The 23,747-nt window shown below is 38.3% G+C and overlaps 1 protein-coding gene across 1 annotated transcript; it reads left to right on the top strand.

Moving 5' to 3' along the window:
- The first annotated feature begins 145 nt into the window (after nt 1-145).
- Nucleotides 146-23,271, top strand: AGBL3 (AGBL carboxypeptidase 3). The gene is made up of 5 exons (XM_056124044.1): nt 146-208; nt 1,569-1,629; nt 5,782-5,967; nt 13,235-13,342; nt 23,176-23,271. The coding sequence occupies exons 1-5, from the start codon at nt 146-148 to the stop codon at nt 23,199-23,201; spliced, it is 444 nt and encodes a 147-aa protein (XP_055980019.1). The 3' UTR covers nt 23,202-23,271.
- The last annotated feature ends 476 nt before the right edge of the window (nt 23,272-23,747 follow it).

Here is a 23,747-nt window from a genome sequence, read left to right as displayed (position 1 = left end):
TCGCTGGGTGTGACCCAAAAAGCAAAAAAAAAAAAAAAAAAAAAAAAAGAATTACAACCTAGAAAGAAAACTGTCAAATAAATTCCTTAGTAATTGTTTTACAGCTTATTCATATTAAAAGAAATTTCGAGCCAAATATTGAAAGATGTCAGAAGACTCGGATAAGGAAGACTTTTCAGGCAGATCAGCCACTGATGAGGATGAATCAGTATGTTTTTCTCAACTTTAACTTCACTTAAGATAAAAGCTGTTATAAATGCAACAAAATATTATAAAACCAGTATGATATAAAAGTCAACAGACTGTTTAATCAGTTTTTATTGAAGTTAGGAAATCATTTGAAAGCTACTGTGTCCTATCTAGGAAGTGAAAATACATTGATTATTGAATCATTTAGGTTAAGATTCTTCTGAGTACTATATGTATAAACTCTTCCATGTTATTATATGTGTCAGTATTATAACCTTCAGTTTTTTAGTCAATGGCCATAATAAATTTAATGTAGTGTGGATACAAAGGACTTGAGGAAGAAAGGGAGGGAGGCAGAAGCAAGATAGTCTTTTTAAAAGTAGGTGTTTAGGGGCCAGAGTGATAGTACAGTGGGTAGGGCGTTTGCCTTGCACATGGCCGACCTGGGTTCAATCCCTGACATTTCATATGGTCCCCCAAGCACTGCCAGGAGTAACCCCTGAGCATTGCTGGGTGCGATCAAAAAAAAAAAAAAAGCAAAAAGCAAAAATAAATAAATAAATAAAAGTATTGTGTTTCTCAGGCTGGAGAAATAGTATAGCAGGTAAAGTCCTTGCCTTGCATGTAGACGACCTGAGTTTGATCCCCGGGCACCATACATGCTTCTCTAAGAACTGCCAGGAGGAAGCCTGAGCACAGCTGGGTATGGGCCCTCCAGCCACCTCTCCAAAAACTTAATAGTTTGGTTCTGGTACATATTTCTAGGATACTTCTTTTACATTTTAGAATAGTATAAATTATCATGTATGTAAGTTAAGTTCTCAAAATAAGTTCCCTCAGATGATGTCCTTTCATCCAGTGACTTTCTCCGTTTCTTTTCTACCTATTTTCTTTTTTTTTTTCATTTCTCACTTTGTTGTTGTTAGTTGTTCTTCAATTTGTTCAAATTATTTTGCCAAATTTACCAAGAATCATGGAACTTGATTTCTTCCCTACAATCATTACTATGAGTTTACCATTACTATGACTTTGGAAAATTGAAAAGCTTGAAATAATGGGTACTTTGATACCAATAACTCATATTAATCCAATTTATTCATAAAAGATTAAACATGTGGGGACAGAAGCCATAGTACAATGGGTAGGGCACTTGCCTTGCACATAGTCAACCAGGGCTCGATCCCTGGTATCCCACATGGTCCACTGTGTACCACCAGGAGTAATTCCTGAGTGCAGAGCCAGGAGTAATTCCTGAGAAGTACCAAGTATGCTCCCACCCACCCACCACCCACCCCATCCCCAAAAAAGCAAAGCTTAAAGATGTACATTCAGTAATAAGTAGCAAGATGGGTGTAAATTTTTAAACTCTCTTGTTTTAGGATGAAGATGCTTATATGAAATTTGTGAGTGAAGATATACATCCGTGTGCAGTTTTAGCAGGTGTGAATTTACTCATATATTCTTCTTTCTCTTTAATATAAGACCTATGGATAAGAAACAATATGAAGTAGAAAAGGTAGAAAACAATATGAGAGTGGGAAAAAAGGCAGATTGTATAATATAAGGACAACTGTTATGGTTTTGGATAAGAGAAATGCATCCCCTTTTGTAAGATTTTTGAAGTTCAAACTAAAGGAGAGTGCTCACTACTTTATCATTTAAAATAAGGATTTATCTTAACATTTATCTAATTCTTTAAATGTATTTTATTATGATGTTACAGTGTTTTAGAGATACAAATGTTTTAGAAATACAAGTGCCTCTAAATACAAATTTTATTATGATGTTAAAGTGTTTTAGAGATAAAATGTTTTAGAAATACAAGTACCTCCATTTAAATTCAAATACATCTTTATCTCAATTTCAAATGTACACTATGTCTTCTAAATATGTACATATCTGTCACAATTTTTTAAATTGAAGAACATTTTAGGATATCTTGCGTTTTTCACTACCATCCTGAAACTTATTTTCACTTTAGGTATAAACACTATTCTCCATCTATTCTCCATCTGGCTCGTATTCTTCTAGATTTCAGCTTTTTTTTTTTTTGGTGATCTCTATTTATTTATTTATTTATTTACTTTTTTTATTATTATTAGTGAAACACCATGAGGTACAGTTGTAGATTTACAATTTTTTGTGCTTGGGTTTTGATTATACGATGATCAAATACCCATCCCTCCACCAGTGCCCATTTTCCACCACCATGGATAATATCCCTCCCACCCCCACCCCCCCATCCCACCCTGCCTCTGTGGCAGGGCAATCCCTTGTGTTCTCTCTCTCCTTTTGGTTGTTGTGGTCTGCAAAAGAGGCATTGAGTGGCAAACATGTTCAGTCCATAGTCTACTTTCGACATGCATCTCCCCTCCTGGGAGATTTCAGCTTTTTAAACTATCAGTTTCAACTCCATCTGGAGTCATATAACTGAATGTGAGGTCATTTTTAAAATAAATTTATTATTAATTTATTTATGATCTATTATCATAGTAACAAATGTTTGATTCATAAAAACAGATGTTTGATTTGTAAAAACAAAAGTTTGAATTTGTTTTATCTCTACTGTAACTGCAAAGGTTTCACAGAATCAGAATAACATATTGTCTTTGACTTAGCATCTTGCTTTTTTAGTTATATCCATGAAGTCACATAATTCAAGGTTATTTTTATTGTTGAATAGTATTATGTGAATAGAATATAGTGTTTTCTTGCATTGGTGGTTATTGAATTGTTCTCATCTTTGAGCTACGAATAAAGTTCTCATGGATATTTTTATACAACTCTGTTAAGTATCTGAGAGTGATACTATTAGGTCATATGCTAAGTATGAAGTCAACCTTACGGAACGACTTATTTTCCCAAATGGCTTTACACTTGCTTTCGCATTACCATCAACAATGTTTCTGTCTCGGCCATGAATTTCTATCACTTCATTCATTCCAATTGTGCTTTTCCTTTGATTGTAATGACTTACTCACAGTCATTTTTAGATCCAATGTGTGAATCAGTTATGTTTTGGCATTTGTTATTTTTTGTGTAAAAACAGTATATTTTTGATTCTTCAGCCATGAATGCTATGTTATATAGATCGAGTGCTTTTGGACCATATCAGTACTTCTAGAAGGAAATTAGTCTAGTTAATTTTTTGGTTTGTTTTGGACTTGGGGCCGCACCTGGCAGTACTTAGGGCTTACTCCTAGCTCAGTGCTCATGGACACATAAGGATTTATTTTTGTTTTAGGGACACACCTGATTCTGAAGTTTTTCAGGGGTCATATGTGGTGGCCAGGTTCATCTGTGGCGGCCAGGGTTATAGCTGTAGCTGCATGCTAAACAAGCAACTTAATCTTAGTACTATTTCTCTGGCTCTAGCCCAGTTAGTTTTAGATTCTAAAATTTCTGCCTCCTCTCTGCAGGCAGAGTTTCTAATCTCAGTTCATATCCTTAAGACTTTGATATGCTGGTTTGGTCTTTCCTATTGCTGTATAGTTCAGGGGTTCTGAGATTTGTGGAAATGATTCAGATCTCTTTTCTAAGCTCCGATCTGAATAGTCCTGCACATGAGTATTATTATTTGAGGTTGGAGCTGAGAAATATGTGTGTGTGTTTTATTAAAGTTCCAGTTCCATTCTCATGTTTGTAAGTACCTGTCTGCTTGTTTAGCTTAAGAAACGCCTGAGATGCATGCTGTTTCATTCACAGGTCTAGGATGGATGATATTCTCTGTTTTTTTTTTTCCCCTCTCTTTCAGATTCCCTTCACATTGGGAGGACCTTTCAGTTAAGAAGGAGGGGTTTTCTTTCTAAGCTTGAGCCACTTCCACCACTGGCTGTTAGGGTGAATGGAGCTGGTCTCTCAGCAAAGCAAGAGGAAACCCATGTATCTGCATGGCCCTTCTCTAAGTTTTGACTCCACACTCCACTAGCTTTAGTTTGCTTTGCAGACTCTTCCAGTAGATATGTTTTATATTACTTTGTTGTAATCACAGGAGAGAGACTTATATACAATACTTATGTTGCACAGAAGGGCTAGAATTCTTGCCTGTTAACTTTTGGGTGAATAACAGAATTTGTTATTCTGTTATTGTTATTGCATGTTATTGCATGTTATTGTTATTGCATGTTATTGCATGTTATTGTTATTGCATGCCAATTGTGGATTTTGGTGTGTCCAGTGAAAGAGCTCTGGGCTTTGCTCTAACACAAGTTGCCTGTAAGTCAGTTTTATTAAGTTAAGGATTGCTTATCAGTCATGTTACAATAGTCCAGAGTGGGCATATTTTATACCCAAACTGAGTCCTCCTGTCAGTTAGACTCAGCTCAGATTCTCTATCTCTGAAGAAGAGACTTGCCTGACCATCCCACCTAAGTAATACACCCCATTATTATTTTCAGTTGTATTTGTTGTATTTGAAGGGATATGACACTTATCTCCATCTGAAATTATCTTACTTCCCTTTTTCTTCTATGTTCAATTACAGTGTCAGTTAAGACAGTGGGACTTTTTTTGCATCTGTATCATTAGTGTGTATTTATAGTTTTTGATATATAGTAGTATATATTTAATAACTGGATATTTAAATAAATGAATCTAAGTAGAAAACCTGAGAAGTTAACAAATGAGGGTAATATTATTGCATATTTTGATGTAGCAAGAGTCATGTTACAAGAGACCAAAATAACATAGAAATAAAGCAGTAGAACAGAAATTACTTAGACTCCTCATGCAATGACCATATCTGCGATTGTTCAAAATAACTCCAAATTTATTGTGGGTCAAAAAAAAGTCATAATTTGAAAGTGAAACAACTAGAGGAGTCAGTGAGACAAATAGAATAGCACCTTTGTTAAAGGGGGTAATCCTAGGTGTGTTACAGCCTTGTAAAAGACAAAGGAAAGGAGATCAAGTAGTGGTTATCAGCTCAGATTCTCACCCCACAGCTGTCCCCCTGAAAAGGCAGCGCCTTTTGGCTACCTCGTTGGACAACCCCATTGCACTTTGATTCCTGTTCCTGGGAATGTGTCAGACAGTGGCCCTAGAATGGGAACTGAGAAGCTGTGACTGAGTTCACTAGCAACTTTTGAGAATATAGATGGTAAAGAATTGTGGTCAATGAGTAACAGTTAACAATTCATTAGACAGATATTTTTCTTAGTGTGACTAAGTTTAGCTAGGAAAGCTGCAAGAAACAAATGTTTGGGGAGTTACAGTGAGAATTTAACATAAACCATATATGGGGTCAGCGGCTATTTAATGGTTATGAAAGTCAGTTGTTAGAAAATTTTATTAGTACTGTTAACTTTTAAATGCCAGGTGTCTGGAACAAAAGTACAGTAGTTTGGGCATTTGCCTTGAACGCCATTGATCTTGTTTGATTCCTGGCACCCAGTATGGTCCCCCAAGCACTACCAGAAGTGATCTCTGAGCACAGAGCCAGTAGTAATTCCTGAGCATCACTAGTGTAGTCCAAAAACCAAAATAATAATAAAAATAATATTTATTTTAATGCCAATGGTATAATAAAGTAAAATTAATAGGAACTGATTTTTTCTTCTTATTACAATTAATTGTATTTGAATCATTTTGCAGCTGACAGTATCAGTGACCCATTTTTTCCCCGGACTACACAGATAGTATTGGAATATCAGCTGGGGAGATGGGTGCCACGTCTTCGAGAACCCCGAGATTTATATGGTGTATCTTCTTCTGGTCCTCTGAGCCCAACACGGTGGCCATACCACTGTGAGGTCATTGATGAAAAAGTCCAACATATAGGTATGTTCTTAGCAGTTTTGAGAGCTCAAACATTAGCAGGTTTCAGATTTACTTTGTCACTCTTGGTTTTAGTAAGGAAACTCTTGGTGTTCCAAAGAAAATACAACAAAATATAATACAACCATAAAAAATTACGAGTTTTTTAGTAGCTGAATTTAAAATGATAAAAAAGAAGCAAGTGAAATTGGCTACATACATTTTTTTATTTAACTCAAGTTTGTCCGAAACTATTTTCTTCTTTTTCTATATAAAGTCTTCAGAACTTGGTGTCCTTACATTTCAATTCAGATCATTGATATTCCATGTTTTTGGTAACCCGTTGGCCTAAATAGAGAGACTTAAACCACTAACATAGCTTTCGTAATGTTATAAAATCCAACAACATGGAACAACCAAGCAGAGAAAATACTCTGTGCCACTTAGTTCTAGCATTTCCCCAAGCCTTTGTTTGTCTAGGTTTTGGCTTTGTAAGCCACTCTTGGAAGTGTTTCAGGAACCATGCACTAGAGATCAGACCCAGGGCTCCTGCATGCAGAGCATGGGTGTAGCCCGCTATGTCTCACTCCGGTCCTCAAGGTTTATATATATATATATATATATATATATATATATATATATATCATAAAAAGATACATATATCCATCATTTCACACACTTCTCATTACCCTGTTGCCTCTGAAGTGTTGACTATTATATATTTATGGCCCAGACCTGATACATTTATGCCCGTCAAAATAACACATTCAAGCATTTGCATGCAGGGTTTCCAGTAGAGGCTGGTCATGTCCTTGTGCAGTAACCATATGTTTGACCTAAACTGTCCAGTCTCTACCCTCTCTTATAAAAATTAATACCACTGGGACAAGAGCCCCTCCGCAATGTATCATATTGTTAGCATAATCTCTGATGTGACCCAGTCTCCCTAGACAAACAGACTGTTATTCCAAGGTCTTAGAGGTTATCATCTAGAAGTTGCACAAGGGCCAAATCCTTCTGTGTGTGCGGCATTTGAACACCCCGTGCCTACTGAGTTAATCCTTTACTACACAGCGAGGGTGCCTTTTTTCCCAGACACGTTCAACACTTTTGTTTTACCTCTCTTTTCTCTGATTTTTTACAACCTAACACTCTGCTTTATGTGTGTTGTTGCTTTTGCTTATATATATTTTAATGAGTTACCATAAGCATCGTTGTATATTGAGTTACTTAGTTTTTTGATTGTGATAAGAACAACTAATAGGGGACCTGCCTTCATATATCTTTAAGTGTGCAATAGTACTAACTACAGGTACCATGTTGTTCCAGAATGCACCTGTCTTGCATTATTGAAGCTTTAAAACTAACAATTAGCTGTATGTCATTTTCCACCTCCTGCTTGTCGATAGCAGTCCCTACCATCTTGATTTCTTACATGACATTGATAATTTTAGGTATTTCATGTAAGTAAAATCTTGGTATTAGATCGTCTTTCAATAATGTTTCTTATAGTTTAATGACTTCATACTTTATATTGTTTCCTTTTGCAAGATTTCCTTTTAAAATTTGAAGTACCTACCTTTGTATAATAGCATACTTTATCCATTGGTGGACATGTAGGTTATTTACTTATGTTGGATATTGTATTTCTGCAGTTAATAGGTACATAAATATCTACAAGGTCCCTTATTCTGCTGCTTTTGTAAATGGAAGTAGAGTCACAAAATCTTCTAATAGTTGTATTTTTAATTTTTAAAAGAACCATAATGTTTCTCATATTGGTGGCAACATTTTTATTCTCACCAATAGTATACAAGTGTACAAGTCCTCTAATTTATTTATATTCTCACCAGTACTTGTCCCATTTTTTTTAACAATAGCTATCCTGACAACTATGTGATGATATCTCACTATTACTTTGACTTACATTTTCCTGAAGATAAGTGATATTGACAGTGCAGTCCCTATCAAAATACCTATGGCATTTTTAAGTAACAACAAAAAATAAAACACCGTAAAATTCAGATGGAGGGGCTGAAGCAATAGCACAGCAGGTAGGGCATTTACCTTGCACGCGACCAACCCAGGTTCAATTCCCAGCATCCCATATGGTCCCCTGAGCACCGCCAGGGGTAATTCCTGAGTGCAGAGCCAGGAGTAACACCTGTGCATCGCTAGGTGTGACCCAAAAAGCAAAAAAAAAAAAAATTCAGATGGAATTATACACAAAAAAAGTTTTGACAAAGAAAAAGCTGGGGGACATGAAAGTTTGATTTTAAAATATATCATAAAATTATAGTAATCAAAGTATTATAATACTGGCATATAACACAAAAGCTAATGAAGCAGAGCAGAGAGGCAAAAAAAAACTTACATATTATCAACTAATCTTGACACAAATGCTAATACAATGAGAAAAGGAGGGTCTCTTCAAATTTTGTTTAAAAAAATCGTGAATATTAATATGAAAAAAAATTGGAGCCACATCTTACACCAGATCAAAAAGACAGCCAAAGAGCCATCTTACATAGCAAATAAGGTATTTGTCTTGCACACGGCCAACACAGGTTCAATAATTAGCACCGTATATGATTGCTCAAGCACTTCCAGAAGTTATCCCTGAGCACAGATCAAGGAATAGGCCCTGAGTGTGTCAGGTTGGCCCAAAACACTCCCTCCCCAAAAAGACAGTTCAAAATGGACTAAAGACTTTAACATAAAAACCTGAAACTGTAAAATTTCTAGAAGAAAATGTAGAGGAAATATTTCACAACCTTACCTTTGGTGATATCGGCATGATACTAAAAGTAATAAACAAGCAGGACCCCATTAAACTTAAAATGTCTGCACATAAAAGGAAACGATTGTGGAAAAAAAAAACCTCATCCTATGAAATGGGAAAAATACTTGCAAACCATGTATCCAATCAAGGTTAATCTCTAAAATATGTAAGAAGTTTCTACAATTCAGTAGACTAGGACACATATCTCTGAAAAAGACATACAGGTGACTAAGGAATGTATTGAGTTTCTGTGTGAACTTTAGTTGCCTATTTTATTTTTTTGTATTTTTATTTTCTTCCGCATCAGTAAATATTCTGCTAGGTTTACTGTGTCATATATATTGCATGATTTTTTTTGTTTTTTGGGGTCACACCTGGCAATGCACAGGGGTTACTCCTGGCTCTGCACTCAGGAATCACTCATGGTGGTATTCAGGGGACCCATATGGGATGTTGGGAATCGAACCTGGGTTGACTGCGTGCAAGGCAAACGCCCTACCCGCTGTGCTATTGCTCCAGCCCCTGCACATTTTTTTTTACCTGTTTGCTCTTTGCCTTTTGCCATGACAAGAAGCTAATATAGTGCATCAGCAGCCATCAGACTTCCTGCTACCCCAAAATTGACACTGTGCCTTTGGCCGGATCCCAACAACTTGGGTCCAATTTTACCAAGAAATTAAGTGGCCATAAGTTAGGTATGTGGGAGCCACACCCACGAACCACCCCTGTCTCAGCTATACAAGCTAATTTATTGGCCTTATTTCCAAGACCCACTAATCCCGAAAGAGTTCAAAAGGTGTAGTTAGGGCTGGCAGCACATTAGCCAATAGTTTATTCTCTGGAAAAGATGGAAACAAGGGTCATGATTCAGAAACACACAAAAGAATCACTAAACCGAGCAGCTCGCTGCAGAGATGCCTCCGGACTTTAAGCCAGGCTGACTTCACCTGGGTGCCTCAGACAGGGGCAGGTGTCATTCCACCACCTGCCCCCTAACATCCCCAGCGGCCACCAACTCCAAGAACCCCATGAGAAGTGCAGATACATGGGTTCAGTGACGGCAAACTCCAGGCCTCAAGGGATAGGGGATGGGCTGATTCCTCTCATCTCCTTGTCCCCATGGGACCCTGGATGTCACACCCATTAACTTTCTCCGGCTGCTACTTAAGCTCCTTAAGAGCCATGATCCAGAGACACACAATAGAATCTCCAAACTGAGCAGCTTGCTACAGAGATTTCTCCAGACCCTGACTATCTAAATTTTAGAATTCCAGGAGAGCGCAGCCATGAAATCTTATGCTATTCATAACAGGCAATTCAAAAGAGAGTATGGAGGAGATTGTCTGCCATCGAGGCAGAGGGAGGGGTTGTAGGAGGGGGGGATACTAGAGACCTTGGTGGTGGGAGATGTGCACTGGTGGAGGATTGGGTGATCAATCATTGTGTGACTGAAACTCAAAAGTGAAAATCTTTATAATTGTATATCACAGGGATTAATAATAATAATAATAATAAAATTAAATTATGAATAATAAAAAAGTAATGTGGACTTCATGCCCAATTCAATCAGCTTAATCAATGGCTGAATAAATAGCAGTTCTCCTACATTATATATATAAAAAAGAAGCTAATATCTATTATGGATATAAATTCAAAATTCTACAAAATGCTAGATAACTAAATACAGCAGCAAATAAAAATAATGATGTCATGACCAATTTATATAAAAGTTCAGTATTCTTTTTAGCATCCAAAAGTCCTGGAGGTCTTCGGCTACCGGAGCCCTGGTTGGGGTGGGGAGGAAAGCTCAACCCGCTCCCCTCCAAGAGGCCCCGGAGAGGAACAGCCAGGCGCGGGGGCAGGAGACCTCCAGGACCAGCCACTACCATGCTAAGACCACTCTCTGCACACATGAAGGTACTGGCAGAGGGACAAATCCACGCGGGTTCCGGGGCCGAGATCTCCAAGCCTACTCGGATTGGAGTCGAGCATCCTCCACCCAGATCCTCCAAGTTCCAGTAGGCGGGGATCACACCCACCACATGGCTCCCTGGCGCCGTGTAATCCCATCAATGGCCAAGATCCAGAGACTATAAAATCCAGCTCCCGGACGAGAACAGTGCAGTCTCCTGCCCCCACGCCTGGCTGTTCCTCGCCAGGGCCCCTTGGAGGGGAGCGGGTTGAGCTTTCCTCCCTGCCCCGACCAGGGCTCCGGCAGCCGAAGACCTCCAGGACCAGCCACCACCATGCTGAGACCACTCTCCACACACATGAAGGTACTGGCAGAGGGACAAATCCATGCGGGTTCCGGGGCCGAGATCTCCAAGCCTACTCGGATTGGAGTCGAGCATCCTCCACCCAGATCCTCCAAGTTCCAGTAGGCGGGGGTCACACCCACCACATGGCCCCCTGGCGCCATGTAATCCCATCAACGGCCAAGACTCAGAGACTATAAAATCCAGCTCCCGGAACCACGCGGCCGCGCGACATCTTATCAGGACATCTTTTTTATGACATCTTTTTATCTCATTCCTACTTTGGACAAACTTGCAGGCTATCGAATGTAGCCTGCCCACAGGGCAGAGTCTGGCAAACTCCCCGTGGCGTACCCAATATGCCAAATACCAGTAACAATGATGGGTCTCATTCTCCTAAAGAGCCTTGAATATAATCTCAGGGCTAGGATGAAAGAGACGTTACTGGGGCCTGCTCGAGACAATCGACGAATAACAGGATGATTAAATGAAGTGAAAATGAAAATCCAAAAGTAAATGAATGGACATCGTTGGAGAGACAGTCCAGGAGGAAGACTCAGGCCTTTCATGAGTCTGTCTTTGGTTCGATGCCCTCAGCACCACAGATGCTCTGGCCTTTCATGAGGATGTCCCTGGTTTGATATCCCCAGCACCACAGATGAGCTCCTAAGATAAGTAAATACTGCCAGAACTGACACTGAGCATATACAGGGGTGGCCCAAAACTTCAAAAACCAAAATAAACAAAAAAAAAAAAATCAATGAGCTGAGAATATTGATTTTTGTTGTATTTGGACATGCTTTGCATGTGTGAAATCCTGAATTCTATCTCAGCACCACATGGCACCCCAAATACAACAAAGTGTGGTCCCTATAAAAGAACTAACAACAATTTATGGTAATGCATGTCATGAAATCAACTATTGAAGCATACCCACAGTGGGGGGAAAATAGACAAAATTCCCAACTATTATTGTTCAGTGGTGTCTGTTAACCAGCCAGGAACTTCCTTTGCTCCTATAGAATCTTCCCATTAAGAATCTCTTTGCAAAATGAGTCAGAGAGGGACAGACATAGAAAACTTACGTTCATCTGGGGAATATAAAGTAACAAAATGGGAGACTAACACCCAAGAATAGCCAAGATAAGTACCAGGAGGTTCACTCCATGGCTTGGAGGCCAGCCTCATGTGCTGGGGGAGAAGGCAGCTCAGATAGAGAGAGGAGCACCAAGTAAAGGGTGTTGGGAGGATCCTCCCAGGATGAGAGATGCATGCTGAAAGTAGACGATAGACCGAACATAGTGCACTTAGTGCCTCTTTTGAAAACCACAGCACCCAAAAGGAGAGAGAGAACAAAAGGGAATGCCCTGCCACAGGGGTGAGGTGGGATGGGGGGTGGGGATGGGAGGGATGCTGGAGCACTGGGTGTCAGGAATGAGCACTGGTGGAGGGATGGGTACTCAATCATTGTATAACTGAAACCCCAGCACAAAAATTTGTAAGTTTACAACTGTACTTCATGGTGTTTCACTAATAAAAATTTAAAAAAAAAAGAATCTCTTTGCAATCCCTTTAATGTCTGAGATCCAGAACACTTCTTGAACATCGTGTGGATCACTGTGTCAAGAGAACTCAGATGTATTTTTTTTAAATAATCCCAGCTTTCAACAGCTTTAGGATAGATTCAAACTGAGTCCTGGGTTTGTTTGACCTTTACCACCTCAAAAAAATTTTTTTAAATAAAATGCCAGCCATCTTTAAAAGAAAAATGAAGAAGTGGAAAAATTTGTCTCCAAAGTGATAAAGGAAATTTGGAATAACTAAAGAGAAGAAAAGGGGTCTAACGATAGTCTTTGAGGAGAGAGAAGAAACTTGAACGTGCTCAGGGAACAACCATTATCAAACAAGAAGGCAGGTGAGGAAAGGGGAGAATAAAAAGTAGAGGTGGACCAAAGGTATGTGGTGCTCCAGAGATGCAGAAATTTTATTGTAAAATCAATAATGAGACAAAATAATGATGAACTATGCTTCATATAGTGATTTGCAATAAGGTGCGAATGACATGTTACAAGTTCTGCTGTCCTGTGACAGGTTCATTAATCCTGTGAACACGGGTAAAAGCCAGCCCTATAAGACACAACGATTTCAGTCTCAATCTATCAATGAAGTAGTTTGAAAATATGCAATAAAATCTTCCTGTTTTATTTTGAAGGTCCTATTCAAATAATGTTTTTTTTTCATTTTTTCCCCCCAGAATGGACTCCTTCTCATCCTGAGCCAGTGTACGTTCCAACTGGCCTGGAGATAGAACCCCTCTATCTAAATTCCAAGGAAGATACAGTTGTTTATCTAGCTGAAGACGGTGAGCATATTTAAATTTTTATTTAAATCCTTAGTTGTTACTGTGTTTGGCATATCGAATACTCTCGGTAGCTTGCCGGGCTCTCCGAGTAACATTTCTTTAGCTGTTTGTTGTGGCAGTTTCAGATAACCAGGTTGCTCCTCTCTCCATAAACATATTTAGTTACATGTTGATTCAAATGTTGATTTGGTGCTAATTATATTTTTGAAGGATTACTGCGGTTTATACAACATTGCTTTTAAATAAGAGCTTGCATTGGTCCTTTGAATGGAGAATTAGATTTAGAAAGAATTACGCCTCACATCAGTTTTCAAAGATGACCAGCGGGAGTGCTCTACAACTATTATTTTTTCCTCAAGTAAAAGATCACATTCTTGTTTCATTTTGCTTTGGGGAGCCACAGCTAACAGTGCTCAGGATTTGCTCTAGGCTCTGTGCTCAGGAATCACGCCTGGCGATGCTCTGGGAACTGTGTACAGTGCCAGGGACTAAACCTAGATTGGGTGTGGGTGTGTGTGGGGGCAGAGGTAAGATAGATTATTCCAGTATAACAATAATAGCTGGAAATAATCACATTGGACAAGAACTGAGTGTTGAAAGTAGGTAAAAGATATACAGATAATTTTTTCAGTATCTGTATTGCAATTCAGGAACCACAATTCCCAAAAGGAGGGAGGGAGAGGGAGAAGGAGATAGACAGAAAGGAGGGAGAGAGAGGGAGAGAGGGAAGGGAGGGAGGAATGGAGGAAGGGAGAAAGGGAAGGCATCTGCCATTGAGGCAGTTTTGTGTAGGGGAAAGTGATGGGAGGGAAACTAGGGACATTGATGCTGGGAAATGTACACTGGTGGAGGGATGGGTGTTGAAAGATTGTGTGACTGAAAACTAATCATGAATAGCTTTTTAAGGTCTATCACAGTGATTCAATAATAGTTAATTTAAAAAAATTTAACTAGGGGCTGGAGCGATAGCACAGCGGGTAGGGCGTTTGCCTTGCACACAGCCAACATGGCTGACCCAGGTTCGATTCCCAGCATCCCATATGGTCCCCCGAGCACCGCCAGGAGTAATTCCTGAGTGCATGAGCCAGGAGTAACCCCTGAGCATCGCGGGGTGTGACCCAAAAAGCAAAAAAAAAAAAAATTTTTTTTTTAACTAAAAATTTTTAAAAAGTAAAAAAACTAAATAAACTCAGGTTGGCTGTGTGTGAGGCAAGCACCCTAGCCTCTGTACTATCTCTCCAAACCAATATCACATTCTTGTGTGTGTGTGTGTGTGGGGGGGGGGGGGTCCCATTAGCACTCTTTCTTGATTTGCTTGATCATATTCTATACGTGTATACACACGCCCTCAGCTAAGGATTAGGAAGTCATCATGCAGATTCTTAACATTCTTCCTTTATGTCGCTTTCTTCTTGTACTGCCCTCACCAGTGTAAGAGCCCTCAGACACAATCTTGACTCTCTTGGAAAAAGGAACCCAGAGAGAAAGGCAGGATTAAATATGGACATACTCCAAATGTATCGAACAACTCATGTCTTTTTTTTTTTTGGTACAGGTTTATAGTCTATAAATGACTATAAAAGGACAAGTTTAGGACCAATTAGGTCATCAAACCAGAATTGGGGTAAATTCTAATAATGTGAGAAAAACATTGATTTATTTTGGGCAATATTTTTCTAGTTTAACTGCTCTTAGACCTTATTACTTCAACATAAATCTCTATCTTAATGTCATCTTACTTTACATTTGCAGGCCTTAGTAATACTTCAATTAGAGTTGTGCTGTAGTTTCCAATTCTGTACAGACAGGCCTAGGGAATATAAACAGAACCTGATACCTCTCTCTCCCCCCCCCCCATAGATGTTTGTTTTTAAATATATATAAAACATACATATAAATATATGTATATTCTTTTCTTATCAGTTTACAAAGAACCATGTTTTGTATATTCCCGAGTGGGAGGTAACCGAACACCCCTGAAGCAGCCTGTGGACAACTGTGATGACACTTTGATATTTGAAGCAAGGTTTGAGAGTGGGAATCTACAGAAGGTAGTCAAAGTGTAGGTCTTAATTATTCTTGTTTGCGGATCTAGAACTTAACCGTTATTTTCTATGTTAGGCACATTCAAGTTTCGGTATCTTCTCCTTGAAATAGAGATGTTAATTAGATATTATTGAAGGGATAATAAAGTTTCTAGGTTAAAGTAATTTTGAGAGTGAGAAGTTAAAGTTAAGCAAGTTTCTGCACCGTACTTATTCTTTACTTTTATTTGGGGGCCATGCCCAGTGGTGCTCAGGGCTTACTCCTGGCAGTGCTTAAGAGACCACATGTGGCTCTGCGGATCAAAACCAGGTAATCTATATGCAAGACTACATACCTTAATAGCTGTACTATCTCTCTGGCCTCTGTACCATGTATTTTATTTTATTATTATTATTATTTTTTTGCTTTTTGGGTCACACCCAGTGATGCACAGGGGTTACTCCTGGCTATGCACTCGGGAATTACTCCTGGTGGTGCTCAGGGGATCACATAGGATGCTGGGAATAGAACCCAGGTCGGCCGCGTGCAAGACAAACACCCTACCCACTGTGCTATCACGCCAGCCCCAGTACCATACATTTTTAATATGTCATTCTGAATTACAAAATACTTTTCAAGCATATTAATACAGTCATTGTTTGGATTTTTAATCCATGATATATCCCTGAGAATGTATTTGCTATCAGTGAGCACTCTTTTAAAAAATTATTGTGAAAATTTTGTAACATACGCTGAGTGCAGAAAAAATTCAATTCTGCATTGGCAATATTACTTAGACTCAATAGTGATCCAGGTATTGCAACATTTATTCACCTGTCCTAGGTATAATCATTTACACACACACACGCACACACACACACACACACACACACACACACGTATATAATGCTAATAGAGTACCAAGTTATTTGGTAAAGGAAAAAAATCATAGCTATCCAGCTAAGTCTTGTTATAACATATCAGTGAAATAATTTTGTCCTTATTTAACTATCCTCAATAAGTAATGAGTATACAGTTATTATAGTCCCTGTCCTCAAAAAATTTAAATTTATATAGTCTACTTGTAATCTATTTGGTAAAATTAATTTTGTTTCAAGCCTTTGGTTTTTTCAGATCACCATAGTTAGAAATGAATAGAAAGCATATGTCTGAATTTAAGGAAACACATTGTGTTCTAATTCAACTTCAAGTTCTCGTTAATCATTTCTTTTAAAGGAAGCATACTTGTATCAGAATTTAAAATTGTCTATTAAACACCCATTTTTATGTGCTCCTTGAATTACAAAGAAATCAGGAGACTTCAGAATTAGCCCTAGATACAGTTTCACATCCAATGAAAGGAAATTTCTGAACTTTACTCTCTTACAATTACTTGCTATTGGTTAATTGCTGGTGTTTAAATAAACATTATTCCCTCCACCCCCAAAGGCTTTCTATGAATAGGTATGAAAAATCTTATGTATTTAATTTAAACTTGAGAGTAATTTTTGTATTTTTACGTGCTTTCCCCCTTCCTTTTCTGTGTACTAGGGCAGATTATGAGTACCAGTTGACTGTGCGCCCAGATCTCTTCACAAATAAACACACCCAGTGGTACTATTTCCAAGTCACTAATACCCAAGCAGGAAAACCCTACAGATTCACTATCATAAATTTCACCAAGCCTGCTAGCCTTTATAATCGGGGTATGCGTCCATTGTTTTACTCTGAGAAAGAAGCCACAGCTCATAATATAGGCTGGCAGCGAACAGGAGACCAAATCAAGTACTATAGAAGCAACCCAGGGCAAGATGGGCGCCATTATTTCTCTCTTACGTGGACATTTCAATTTCCACACAACAAAGATACCTGCTATTTTGCTCACTGTTATCCGTATACTTACACTAACCTGCAAGAATACCTTTCTAACATCAATAATGACCCAGTACGGTCAAAGTTTTGTAACATACGTGTCTTGTGCCACACGATTGCTAGGAACATGGTGTATGTTTTAACGATTACTACCCCCTTGAAGAACTCTGACTTAAGAAAGCGAAAGGCCGTGATTTTGACTGCAAGGGTACATCCAGGAGAAACCAACAGCTCTTGGATCATGAAAGGCTTCTTAGATTATATATTAGGAGACTCGAGTGATGCACAACTACTTCGGGATACATTCATCTTCAAGGTGGTACCTATGCTGAATCCGGACGGTGTGATAGTGGGAAATTACCGGTGTTCACTAGCTGGACGGGATTTAAACCGTAACTATACATCTCTTCTGAAGGAGTCATACCCTTCTGTTTGGTATACCCGGAACATGATTCGTAGGTAAAATAAGGCTGAAATGATTGTTCTGCTTATTTAGTAAACGTGGAAACAAGAATTTTGATCCCACAGTCCTATTTGTTTTCCTCTAACTTTTCTAAAGACTGTTTCTATCTACTTAATTTTCCAGCTCTCCTTCTATCTCTCCTTCTATACCTTTCTAGATTTCTGTGTTTACTTTGGGATCATGAAATTACTTTTGTGTGAACACTAATTAGATTGCTTATGAGACTTCTGATTAGCAGGTTGTCAAGTGTTTAAACTTTGATGATAAAAGTTTAATAATAAACTTTAATGATATCTGCCCCTAGGGGAAAAAATAAATAGCTTTAAATTTTCCAAAGAACTGTCAGTGTCACTATCCTCCCGTTGTTCATCGATTTTGCTTGAGCGGGCCCAGTAATGTCTCTATTGTGCTACTGTTTCTGGCATATCGGATGCGTCATGGGTAACTTGCCAGGTTTTGCCATGAGGGCGAGATACTCTCAGTAGCTTGCCAGGCTCTCCGAGAGTGACAGAGGACTTGAACCCCGGTCGGTCGGGTCAGCCGCTCACAAGGCAAACACCCTATATACTTAATATTTAAAGTACCTTTTCTGAATAGGTGAATTATTTTTATCTTACAATATTTTGGGGGCCACACCTGTGATGCTCAGGAGTTACCCCCTGCTCTGTACTAAGGATCACTCCTGGTAGACTCAGAGGAGCATATAGGATCTCAGGGATCAAATCAAGGTTGGCTGAGTGCAAGGTAAACGCCTTGCCCACTGTACTATCACTCCGGTCCATAACGAATATATTTTTAAGTCACCATGATTTACAAAGTTATTTATGATTATTTCAGGCACACAATGTTTCAACACCAGACTTGGTGAATTTTTACATACATGTAAGCATTAGCAATAGTCATCTGCTAAAATCAGAAATTACTGGAATGGGAACTTATCCATTCCAAGTTCAAAAGCTCCTAATTTTTCAGTTAAATGTGTGGAATCTGGAGCCAGGGGTATGGGTTACTGCAAGAGCATATGCCATGCATATGTGAGTCCCTGGGTGTGATCTCTGGTTACACACACACACACACACACACACACACACACACACACACACACACACAGGTCTGGTGTCTAAAGTTCAACAGATTAGATCATAATCCATGCTGTATAATTTCCCAACTGTGTTTTCGTGAGCAATTTAAAAGCAAAATTTTTGTTTTTGAGCCACACCCAGTGGTGCTCAGGGCTTACTCCTGGCTCTGTGATGAGAATCACTCCTGGACCATATGGGGTGCCGGAGATTGAAACTGTGTCAACCGCATGCAAGGCAAGAGCCTTTCCTGCTGTACTATGGCCCAGTCCCAGATGCATTTAACAGTTGGAGATCCCCACCGAAAGGACTGAAAATCCTGGTTTTATACCCCTTACAGTTGTGGCCTCCAAGATCCCTTGATGTTATCTAGGAATTGTTTCAGTGTGTTTTCCTAATATTGGAAAATCATGAAAAGGGATTCACAGTGCAATACCTGGGTACCCTGGGTTGGATTACAGGATAGAAAAGGCCATTCATGGAAAAAAAGAATGAATTCCAAATAAGATGGGGGTGGGGGGAGTTTTTGTTGGTTTCTTCATTTTGATAGTGTGCCATGGTTATGCTACCGTCACAGGAAACTTTGTAAGAGAAGTAAATGGGAATTCTCTACTTTTTAAATTTTTGTGGATGGGGAGCCCACACCAGCAGTTCTCAGGGCTTTCTCCTATACTCATTTAAACATCACTTAAAAAATTTTTTTTATTGAATCATCATGAGATAACACAGTTACAAAGTTGTTCATGGTTGAGTTTCAGTTATGCAATGTTCTACCACTGGTCCCTTCACCAGTGTACATTTTCCACCACTTAATGTCCCCTGTTTCCCTCCCGCCAACCTCACCACCTCAGCCTGTCTCTATGGCAGATACTTTTCTTCTCTCTGTCTCTCTCTCTCCTTCTGTCTCTCTCTTTCCCCCCTCCCTCCTACTTTATCTCTTTTCAGCACTCAGTTCTTATCCAGAGTGATCATTTCCAGCTATCATTGCCATACCACTTCTTTTTTAACCTTTGAAAACCTTCTTATTTTCATCAATTTGAGAAGCTTGTTTTTTTTTATATTTTTGTATTTATTGACTCCTTATATTGTCTAGGCTAATAATTGGGCTCTTTAGGAAATGTTTAATAATATTTAATAATTTCCTTTATTCATTTGGAAATCTATCAGAAAAAGATCAATTCACACGGTACTGTTTTTTCAAAATATCCCGCCATATTCATTAATGTTAAATATTACTTGGCTTCAGTGTCAAATCACAGGCCCTCAATTTCTAACAAGTATTTGGATACTAGTATGCATAACACTGTTCTTATTTGAAGTTATTTAAAACATTGTTTATCTTAACATAATTAAATGTAAAACTTTCCTAAACACGAGCCAAGTAATTAGTGCCAGTATTAGGTTCAGTGTGAATATATCAGATAGCTTAACTAGATAGAAAGGGAAATGATGTTTCCTTGGGGGATTAGGGGTAATGTTTGAATTTACAAAAATGAGGATTGAATTCTAGTCAGAAAGAATCCATATGAGAACTAAGGAGTAAAGATAAAAATGAGTGTACACAGAAAACCTGAACAATAAAGAAGAGGATTCCTGGTGGAGAAAATCTTAGAAGTAGGAGGCTGGAGAGATAGTAAAGTAGGTAGGGCACTTGCCTTGGATGTGGCTGACCCAGGTTTGATTCTCGGCATACTATTTAGTTTTCTGAGCATCCTGGTACAGTCAGGAGTAACCCCTGAGTATCGTTGGGTGTGCCAGCTCCCCAGAAAAAGAAAATCTTAGGAGTAAGGCAAGTCATGCCTGACAAATAGAAGATGAAAGCATTTACATTTTATAAATGGTAAACTATTGCAGACTTTTTAAAACCATATGTATTAATGTACAGAATGAATAAAAATTGAAATCTATAAGATATTCTATCTGTATATTAAGCTTCTAAATTAATAATTGTGTTCATTGAAGAAAGTTGCACAGGTAATTAGTAACTTCTTTGTTGTCCTTGATAGATTAATGGAGAAACGAGAGGTTATTTTATATTGTGACCTTCACGGGCATAGTAGGAAAGAGAATATCTTCATGTATGGCTGCGATGGCAGTGACCGGTGCAAAGCATTGTATTTACAGCAACGAATCTTCCCATTTATGCTGAGCAAAAATTGTCCAGATAAAGTAAGCATCTACGATTTTCACTTTTCCTTTAATAAACATTGCCCATGTGAGACACAGAATGGGTGATCTTACACAGTAAAGATATTTTTATTTAGCTCAGTTAACTGGTTTATAAACTGACCATAAGGAACAACTTTATGAATGTTGGTGGCCAATAATTTGAAATAAAGAAATGCTCTTTATCCCATTACTATGCTTAATGTCAGAAAACTGGTTTTGTTCCATTCCTAAGATCACAATAAGACAAGGCTGTTTACTCTTAACCCATCAATTCAGCCTTTTACTGGAGGTTCTCACCAATTCCAGATGGGGAAAAAAGGCAGACAGTTCTCAATCATAGAGGCATCTGACTAGAAGCCACCATGAGAGCCCAGTGGAGAAACAAGTGAAAGCACAGGCTGAAGAACAAAACACAAAAATTGAGGCAAAGGTCCTAGTCACCTGCTGGACCTGTGCACCATCAAAACCACAGGAGCAGAAGCAAGGAATGATGGAGGCCAGGGATGCTGGTACAAGCTAATACTTAGTGCTGTCTAAAAGGATCTGAAACACATCATCATCCAACGGATGCTACCACCTTTGAGAAACACACCTTCCTTGTTCATACTAAAATCAGCTTGTACTCTCTTGGTCCTTTGCCTTGGACCTGATACTCTGGACTAAGTTCTGTTCTTGGTTGTGGTTGAGTGTAACACATGTACAATAAATCTCTCTGACTTGACTGAAGGGGGAAAAAAGGGTAGACAAATTGGAAATGAAGAAGTAACCAAGATGAGGGGTAGGAGCACTGGGAGCACTGGAGGTGGAGAATGGGCACTGGTGGAGGTATGTGTACTCAATCATTGTAAAACTGAAACCCAAGCACAAAAAATTGTAAGTCTACAACTGTACCCCATGGTGTTTCACTAATAAAAATGATAATGATATTAATAAAGAACATGAAAGGTAACTGGCACATTGTACTAGATTAATAAAAATAATTTATTGTTAGTAATATTGTCAAAATTATTAATTGAAAAAAAATAACCAAGATGATAAGATTGTCTTCATAGAAACTTCACTCAAAAAATTTCAAGGCGGAGCTGGAGCAATAGCACAGCCGGTAGGGCATTTGCCTTGCATGCAGCCGACCCAGATTCAATTCCCAGTATCCCATATGGTCCCCCGAGCACCGCCAGGAGTAATTCCTGAGTGCATGAACCAGCAGTAACTCCTGTGCATCGCTGGGTGTGACCCAAAAAGCAAAAAAAAAAAAAAAAAAAAAAAACCTTCAAGGCCTGTCAGTTTAGAATTATTGTAGTATACAAGGTCATCCCACAAAATTTATACCATTTCTATATACTCACAGGAACTATCAGAAACCAAAATTTAAAACAATACTATTTACCATAGCTGCAAAATAAATTAAACATCTGCAGTGAAGGTATAGTACCAGAGAGCATTTTACAGGTGATGGAATCATGATATATACCTATCATAGTAAAAGTTACTCAGATCCATACAAGTGTTAAAATTTATAGAATGAAACACAAGGAAATCTCATTGTATGTTGTTGGTTTGTTTGGTTTTGGTTTGAGGGCCACACCTGGTGTTTCTCAGGGCTGTCTCCTAGCTCTGTACTCAGGGATCACTTCTGGAGGGCTCAGATGACCATGTGGGGTTCCAGGGATCAAACCTGGGTCAGCCACATGAAAGGCAAGTGCCCTACCCACTGTACTATCGCTCCAGCCCCTGTATATTATTTAAAAATAAAATATCTCACTCTTTGTAAAGACTGATATTATACCATTGTCTTAGGACAGCTTTAAAATGCTCTTTTATAAAAAAAAAGTATCTTTATTCTATTTTACAGTATCTTTGTAATATTCTGATAGTCTATACGCCAATCTTGTCTAAACATATTTAAGCCCCATTCTGTAGCTTGTTCAAAGTGTAGGATCTTGTTGTAGTAGTATTAAGAGTTAATTAACTGTTTTGAAAGCCTTTGTTATATGTAGATAAATAGTAAACTATGTTGTCAAATTTTAAATGTGTAATTCTCAAAAATATAAATATGTCATCCTTGAAATGAATTATTTTTATTGGTCTGGAAATAAAAGCTGCCCCTGATGCTTTAGAGTGTTTTCAATACTTTTGCACAGGTACTTTAATTTTTTTTCTTCTACTTTCTAAGAAAGACAGTAGTTGACAGAAAAATAGTAAATTTTTTTTTTACTTCTTTTCAGTTCTCATTCTCAGCTTGCAAGTTTAATATCCAGAAGAGTAAAGAGGGAACAGGAAGGGTGGTGATGTGGAGAATGGGAATCAGGAACAGCTTTACCATGGAGGCTACTTTTTGTGGATCTACTCTGGGTAAGATCAAGTGTTCTCATTCGTGACTTGAAACCAAAGTGACGTTTTTAAAGTAAATAGTGGAGACAGTTTGAGAGTGAGCTTATCTAAAAACTTTTATCTCATCTAATCTATAAATACTTTGAATCAACAAGTCCTCACTGTATGTGTCTTTACCTCATTTTCCTTTGTTTAGAAATGAAAGTTTTTACATATAAATGTCATGTATTTATATAAATATAGAATACTAGTTGGTTTCTCATGATTGATCTTCAAATGATTCTAATAATTAATTTCAATAAAAAACAATAATCATACTTAAAATAGTCATTTTAAGTATGTTTAAGACTCAACATGTTTTGAAAGGATTTGCTATTTTCAGGGCAAAATAGGCTGAATTATTTTTGTCAATTAATATTTTAATGGAAGTTCTTGATTACTTGTACTTAATAAAAGTGTGCATTCT

Source organism: Sorex fumeus, unplaced genomic scaffold, assembly GCF_029834395.1.
Source record: "Sorex fumeus unplaced genomic scaffold, SorFum_2.1 ptg000048l, whole genome shotgun sequence".
NCBI classification, from domain to species: domain Eukaryota; kingdom Metazoa; phylum Chordata; class Mammalia; order Eulipotyphla; family Soricidae; genus Sorex; species Sorex fumeus.
The sequence above is the reverse complement of the archived record's forward strand: the minus strand, read 5'-3'. Positions and strand labels throughout refer to the sequence as shown.

What these genes read in the sequence shown, in the direction of transcription:
- AGBL3 (XM_056124044.1), top strand. Translation starts at nt 146, where the DNA reads ATGTCAGAAGACTCGGATAAGGAAGACTTTTCAGGCAGATCAGCCACT. An exon ending in TCCGTGTGCAGTTTTAGCAG is followed by an intron (nt 1,630 to 5,781) that starts GTGTGAATTTAC and finishes ATCATTTTGCAG; the next exon opens with CTGACAGTATCAGTGACCCA. An exon ending in TGAAAAAGTCCAACATATAG is followed by an intron (nt 5,968 to 13,234) that starts GTATGTTCTTAG and finishes TTTTCCCCCCAG; the next exon opens with AATGGACTCCTTCTCATCCT.